The sequence below is a fragment of the Electrona antarctica genome, assembly GCF_951216825.1.
Source record: "Electrona antarctica genome assembly, chromosome: 6".
Lineage (NCBI taxonomy): Eukaryota > Metazoa > Chordata > Actinopteri > Myctophiformes > Myctophidae > Electrona > Electrona antarctica.
The window spans coordinates 2661407-2669627 of record NC_136811.1 but is presented as its reverse complement, the minus strand read 5'-3'; the positions used below and the strand labels follow the sequence as shown (position 1 = coordinate 2669627).

Here is an 8221-nt window from a genome sequence, read left to right as displayed (position 1 = left end):
TTATGTGACAACATCCTTTTCTTTTTTCCCCCCTTTCTTATTTTTGTCTTGTTAATTATTTTACAGGTGGTGCTGTCATCCTGGTGAGTCCTGTTCTCCCTGTGACTGAGGGACATTCTGTCACTCTACAATGTGTTAACAGAAGATACTCATCTACCTCCAACGTGGAATTCTATAGAAATGAAAAACTGGTCCAAGATGGACCCAGTGACGAGATGATCATACCTGCTGTGTCTACGTCTGATGAGGGATTCTACGAGTGTAGACAATCTGGACTATGGTCACCACAGAGCTGGATGGCAGTGACATGTGAGTGTGAATTTACAATTTCTATTATAATAGAAATTAAACAATAAGGAAATGTACCTACCTAGTACCTAATGTACTACTTTTCTTTGGCTACTACAGTAGGGGCGACTGTGGCTCAGGAGGTAGAGCAGGTCGCCCAATGATCCATGGGTCGGCGGTTCGAATCCCGGCTCCTCCTGTCTACATGTCGAAGTGTCATTGGGCAAGACACTGAACCCCAAATTGCTCCCGATGTGCTGGTTGGTACCTTGCATGGCTTCCGCCGCAATCGGTGTATGAATGGGTGAATGTAATGCACAATCTATGTAAAGCGCCTTGGATAAAGGCGCTATATAAATGCACCATTTACCATTTTACCATTTACAGTATAAACAAGCTTTGTAGAGAAAAAAGAGGAACTTACCAGGTGCTCAATGGAGATAGCAAAATGTGATAGATAAAAAAAAACGGCATCAAGACATAGATAAAAAGAGAAGGATCCGGGCACACAAAGTAAAAAAATGAGGAACGCCTTTATTAAATTAAAAAAGCAACTGCCAAACATCTTTCGACCTAACAGGTCTTCATCAGGGCAAGAATGAAATACAACATCAAACATACTCATTATATAGCAACAGCTTTGCAATGAGATAATTAACCATTGGTTAATATACAGCCGTAATAACATGGACATGCCATTAGGCACTCAATCAACAGCTGACGCCACACATGTGTGTGACAGCCAGAGGAATACACAAGCAAAAGCTAAAGCACCAAATATTCAACAGAAGTGTTATTTTCCTTCTGTTGAATATTTGGTGCTTAGCTTTTGCTTGTGTATTGTTGGCAGTTGCCTTTTTAATTTAATAAAGGCATTTTTTAACTTTGTGTGCCCGGATCCTTCTCTCTTTTATCTATAAACAAGCTTTGTTTGTAAACTATTACTCTGACAGCGGTCGCCCAGGATTATAAAATAAAATAAATCACTATCTTTTGAGACCTAGTGTAGCTACACTATCCAGTTTTATCCTTTAGCCTATTACAATTTGTATTTGTCCCATCACAATGTGTGGTTGTAGGCTTGCCCTGGCCTCGACCTCCTACAGGCGTATATGCATAGGCTCAATGTATGCAACTTAAATAGCACTTTATGTATACATAGCACTCTATAGTGTAGGCATATACACTTATAGTTTCCTTGGATAGATATTCCACTGTTAGGTTCTTAAGCTTAAGTATGATTCATGATGACTATTTTTTATGTTTTGATGTTCTTGCTTAGTGTAAATCGCTCTGGATTAAGAGCGTCTGCTATTAATGCCTAAAATGTAAACTGTAAACCGTAGGCTACAAATGCTATTTAATTTTTTACTGCCATCACAGTGGCTCAACCTACAGTGACCGAACAACCTCCACCGTCAGTGAGTGGATCTGCTCCACCTTCAGTAACTGCACCACCTGAGGAACAGGGATCTCCAGTGTGGTTGTGGCCGATTGTAGGACTTGTTGCTGTAATTCTACTGACCATCCTGCTGATCCTGCTGTGTCGATACAGAACATCTAAAGGTGAGAAACAGACAATTTTAATATAGAGATTAGAGAAGGAAAACAATGATGCAGGGGAAGTATCCTCCAACAGTACATTGTGTTACTGAACAGCAGATGACTGTCTTACAGTGTAAAACACTATTTAACATGTTTGACTCTTTTATTACAGGTCCATGTTGTGCCAGGTAGGTACAGCTCTGTTTACACTGACTGCTTTGTGTCATCTGTGCTTGCACGATAGCGCCTCCTACAGCACTAGACTTTGAATTGCTCTTAGCAACTTTCAACTTCAGCTGGTTTAAAATGTGCAATATATAACTAATATTTTGACAGGCCTATGAATGTATTTGTAGACACACATTTTTAACATAGCTCATTGAGATTTCGATATGTGTGTGTGTGTGTGTGTGTGTGTGTGTGTGTGTGTGTGTGTGTGTGTGTGTGTGTGTGTGTGTGTGTGTGTGTGTGTGTGTGTGTGTGTGTGTGTGTGTGTGTGTGTGTGTGTGTGTGTGTGCGTAAATAGTGCATTTACATATAGCGCCTTTATTCAAGGCGCTTTACAGAGATTGTGCATTACATTCACACATTTACACACCAATGGCGGCGGAAACCATGCAAGGCACCAACCTGCACATCGGAAGCAATAGGCCTATCTCACAGCCCGTTTTTCACGCCCACTTCCGGTAAATAGTGGTGACTTTAACATGAGCATTTACACGTTTTTTTCTCTGGAGAATCTAAGTACATTTTCTAATGTAAAAATGTGACAGACCAATATTATTATGAAGCAAACAATATGGTAAATCAGCTCGAACAGATAGAACAAACCTTACCTTGAGAAAACAAAAGTTGTAGACTTCTTAAATTACCTCTGTTAACATGAAGCGTCTATGGAGTGACGTCACGCTATCACCACTAACCCCGAAAGGGGGCGTATTAAGGGGGGCGGGGAAATTCTGTGAGATAGGCTTATTAGGGGAAGACTGTATTTTGCTTGCTCACCAGTCTTTTCCTTGTTCATATATGTGAGTTCAAGCCATGAACTGGGAACCTTGCGGTTGCCATCCGGTGAATCTACCCCTGAGCCACTGCCGCCCTGGCCACACATGCCCCCTTTTTTAAACTACCTCCTCGCCACTCGTCCTACACACTTCCACTTGGCTTGAGCATAGATATAAAAATCACACCCGTGTGAACTGAGTGGTGTAAGGTTTTATATAGCATGATCAGCTGTGGTCTGACGTAATGTCTGACGTAATGAAATCACACAAAATATGTTAAGTAAAAAAAGCTATCATTTTTGATAAATGTATGTATCACACCCGGATGTGATTTCACAACTGGCTTTTTTTGCGCAGAGAAAATGACCACGGTTGCTACGGTCATCCAGTTCACCCGGGTGTGATTTAATTACGTCAGAAATTATTTTGAACATAGCAACCATGGTCATTTTTTTATGCACACAAAAGCCAGTTGTAGGAGTGGTTTACACCACTCAACAAAAGCCAGTTGTAGGAGTGGTTTACACCACTCAAAAATAATAGAGATGGCACCGGAATTCCCCTCCCATCCACTTTTATTGCATTGCCTCTCTATTATTTATATATCTATGCTCAAACCGAGTGGAAGTGTGTAGGGCAAGTGGTGAGGAGCTAATTTAAAAAATGACCAAGTGTGTGTGTGTGTGTGTGTGCGTGTGTGCGTGTCTTGAAATAGATCCACTAAGTCCCGGGGAACCAATCAGAACTCAGCAGCAGACCGGACGACCAACCAGAGAGCAGATGCAGATGATGGGCACACCCCACTTCCGCACGGTCAGCCTTTCAACCAATCACAATCAACCATTCACAAATCAGCTAATCATCAGCCCCAAAACTGATATCTCTGCAAATTGAGAATGTTACATCAATCAATCATGTGATGTGAAGCAGTAATGTATGGATGTCTATGGTGGTCTATTTCAGATGAACCTGCAGCAGAGTCCTCTGTCGCCATTTATTCAGAGATTGAACTCAAAGATATGGACAAGGAAAAGAATGGTGAGCAAATAGACACTCACACTGGTCGTGCATCAATGGCTGTGTGATGTTGCCATTAATACACATTAGAATAATAATGCATGCGTAAGTAGTCACAACATAGCCACATAACTATTCCACAATCTCTGAATGCTATATAGAGTCTGGAACTACACCTCCTGAAATCCGAGCAAGGGAGCTGGCATTTCCGTTTCACAAAAATACATTTTAAAATATCTTTACATTTATTTTGTTTAACATCCATTTCTGCTAAGCAGCAAACTATATATGCTTAGATGATTTTCACTTCCGCATGTATCGCTCGCTTATGTTCAGAGCTTCCAGACTGTATGATGGAAGCATTTGAAAATTGCAAGTAGTCTTCCTATGAGTGCAGTGATCAAGTCCGCCAGATGGTGGCACCAACACCTAAATGATGAAGCAATCAAAGGCTTTCGAGGTCTTAAAATGTTACAGTAACATAATGCACTTCATGATGCCTATTTAATTGTGGAACCCAATTAGACCTGACGTCGAAATTAAAAAAATGTCTCCTAAATCATGACAATTTTCAGAAAAACCTCATGTTTCTATAACAGTTGTTCTCAATATTAAAAAAGGACCCCAAAAATGATATGTAATTTGCCACCGACCCCCATCTGAAATTATGTTGTTCCAGGGACCCTCCCAGAAGCAAAGAAAAACGTTCGATGTGAAAGAATATATATTCAAAGATTTGCGCCACATTTTAACGATTTTTAAAAAATAGCAGACCTACAAGCTCGTAGCGCGGCACTCGGTGCCGCGCTATGAGCTTGTAGATCTGCTATTTTTCAATAACTAAAGTATAACATAATGCTTAAAACACCAAAAGGGGTTCCCGCCCAGAATGGGTTAAAAGAGGGGAGCTTCTACTGATGAGATGAGATATACTTTATTGTCCCACGAGGGGAAATTTGTCTTGGGCAAAAGTGCAGTAGTACGTAACGCTTTTTAAGACAGACAGACAATACACAATAGACAATACACAATAGCAGCAATGTACAAGTACAGTATCAGAGTATCACAAGAGATCCGTGCAAAAATGCTATCAGAGAAGGTATATAAATACAGTACTAGAGTATTCACAGTTTATAGTATCACAGGTATAAGTGCAATAAATAACTGATGAAGGTCGATAAGTCCCTTCCCCACTAAGAAGTATGAACTATGTGGCGGTTGTTCAGTAGGATAATTGAAGTGGGAAGAAAAGAAAGAAAATAGTAACATATATTAGCAATACCGGTAGTATATTACTGAATATATAGAAAGTAATGAGTTATATTACTAGTTACTGGAAAAAGGTAATAATATTACTTTAAGTAATAGACCACTTTAGTTACTAGTACTAGTCTACATAATTGCACATAGACTATTCAGTGTGTAGATGATTTTAATCAGAAATTTATGGCTGTTTGTGATTATGTCTTTCAGGCAAAACTGCAGCTGAGTCCAATGATGCGACATATTCACGGCTTGATCTCAAATATATGAACAAGGAAAAGACTGGTGAGCAAGCAAAATACAGTCTCACACTACCCACTTTGTTCTGGACGGTTTAAGGCCCACCCTTCCGCATCCCATAATTCACACATACAGACAAAGGGCTCCATCTTGCGCCACCCTTAAGGTCTCCACACACCGGGCGCGAATCGGATGCGAATTCGGATTTTAGCGACGTTTCTCCATCGGTTTTCCGAAAAACGCGGCCGGTGTGCAACCACCTTTATCCCTTATCCCTAAACTTATTTGCATTTTTGTTTTGACTATTTTGAAAATCATTTTAAAATAGTTCAACTAGCCGATCTACATCTACATGTTGTGAGCTTGTAGATCAGCTATTTGAACTATTTTAAAAGGTTTTTTAAAATAGTAAAAAATGGCAAATACGTTTAGGGATAAGGGTTAAGGGGTGGCGCAAGATATAGCCCAAAGTGCGCAAAGTTTCTGTATCCACTCTGGAGTCTATGGGGCTCCATCTTGCGCCACCCTTATCCCTAAACGTATTTGCCATTTTTTACAATTTTGAAAAACATTTAAAAATAGTTCAACTAGCCGATCTACATCGAGACATTGTGAGCTTGTAGATCGGCTATTTGAACTATTTTAAAAGGTTTTTTTTTTTAAATAGTAAAACATGGCAAGACCGGATCAGCAGCCTGCAAATCAACTCCATCCCAACCCAGTCTACCATCGTAAATGAACACTCAAGCCCCACAGTACCACCAAGGCTCGTGAAAACAGGAACGAGTTACTTTTGGAAAATAGTAACATATATTAGCAATACCGGTAGTATATTACTGAATATATAGAAAGTAATGAGTTATATTACTAGTTACTGGAAAAAGGTAATAATATTACTTTAAGCAATAGACCACTTTAGTTACTTTCCAACACTGTACACTGTACAACACTGTACTAAGGCTCTGACTTGTGTGTTGTGTTGTAGAGCCAGATGTGACCTATGCCCAGGTTAACTACCAAAACAAAGTCCAGCAGAAGAAAGGTAGGAGAAATGTACTTCACAAATCACAATATGATAGGAGTTTCACCTCAATAATGCATCTGTTGCATTGTAATGTAATGAGGTATAGTGTGCCACTAGCCTTGGAACGAACACAGATTTATATTGTGAATTCAAATACAGTACTCATAATGTCTGTTGACATTTTTCTGTGTAACTTAATTATTTCTATTCACTGAATCGGCAGCTCCAGAGAAAACTGAAGACACCATTTAGGTCAAACCTGGAACATCACTTGGTAAAATTTTCTTTACTTTCTTTCTTTGTTTGTTTGTTTGTTTGTTTCTTTCTTTCTTTCTTTCTTTCTTTCTGTACTTACTTGTACTTACAGCTGCAGGTCTAATGTTGCTACACCCATAGATATATGAATGGGTCATAAAGTATAATAATTTTGCCCATTCTGAAAAATACATGTAACAGGGTGTCTGCACTGCATGCTTAGGCAAGTCAGATTTAACTTAAATACCTTTATATTTAATATTGTGAGCTTGTAGATCTGTTCAAGCTGTTACTTTGGGCTCGTTTATCTGTAAAGACAGACCGATTAATCGGACCGATTAATTAATCGGTCTGATTGATTAATCAAACCGATGCCGATTCATCTAAAACAAGTCAAATCGGCCGATACCGATGTGTTTGCCGATTAATCTCCCATCATTATTTTAAAGTTATATGTTGTTGTTTTGTTCCAGACCAGGATGGTAAATGAAGATGTCTTCATGGAGAACATGGTTATACATGATGGTGATGAAGTACAGCAGCTCTCTGTGACACAGGGACGCCTTGTTTCCTCCTTCCTTGCCTTAAAACCGAGCTGATGACTTCGTAATAATAATGTTTACTGCTGATAATATATAATGTACAATATTACTGCACAGATACAGTTGAATGCAACAGCCCTTCAGTTGATTATAAGTAATCTTGCAATTGGATATATCTACCATAATGGGGAGGGTGACAGGTCCAGATCTAGACCGGGATTGGGGTCGGCTCGGCTCAGAGATGTGTCTTTCCCACCCAATTAATAATTAGTGTCTGACAGCCCTTCATTATAGTATGACAATAACTCACGAGGCAAGCAATGTGCCAGTGTGTTGTAAAACACAAGAAAACCCCTTTGTGTTTTAAGCATTATGTTATACTTTAGCTATTGAAAAATAGCAGATCTACATGCTCATAGTGCGGCACCGAGTGCCACGCTATGAACTTGTAGGTCTGCTATTTTTGAAAAATCGTGAAAATGTGCCTCAAATATATATTGTTACAGAGTGAACATTTTAACTCAAATCTTTGCTTCTGGGGTGTTCCTGGAACAACATATTTTCAGATGGGGGAGGCATATTATATATAATTTTAGAAGACATGTAGATTTCATCCAGAAAAATATCTCTGTCCGATGACAGAGGGATTTGGTGGTATTGGCCACTGAGAAGTCAATAACAAATAGCTTTATTGGATATGGATAGTTTTTACTAGGAAAACCAGACTCTGATGATAGGGCGTCGCAGTCCCGCCCCCTTTCATGACGACGCCAGGCCCAGGAAATAATTCCCAATGCATTTTCCACATAGATATTTCGAAACTTATTTATTTAAAGACCTTATAAGCGTCGTACAAAGCCAACTCTTGTCGTGACAAATCATGACAACAAACAATATTTTGGACCAAACAAATAATTACAAAGAAGAAAAACAACAAAAAAAGTGTTTATTGTCATGATTTGTCACGACAAGAGTTGGCTTTGTCCGCGGCGTAAACGTCTTTAAATAAATACTTTTGAAAAGTCTATGAGGAAAATGAACAG

The 8221-nt window shown here is 39.3% G+C and overlaps 1 protein-coding gene across 1 annotated transcript; it reads left to right on the top strand.

The window, feature by feature from the left end:
- Positions 1-215: 215 nt before the first annotated feature.
- Positions 216-7482, top strand: LOC306924406 (uncharacterized protein; the record flags this gene model as incomplete). Its single annotated transcript, XM_079502901.1, has 9 exons — positions 216-309; positions 1672-1854; positions 2006-2021; positions 3553-3650; positions 3801-3875; positions 5328-5402; positions 6343-6399; positions 6605-6655; positions 7110-7482. 8 exons carry the CDS (start codon positions 216-218, stop codon positions 6631-6633), a joined length of 627 nt encoding a protein of 208 aa, XP_079359027.1. The 3' UTR covers positions 6634-6655; positions 7110-7482.
- Positions 7483-8221: the final 739 nt, after the last annotated feature.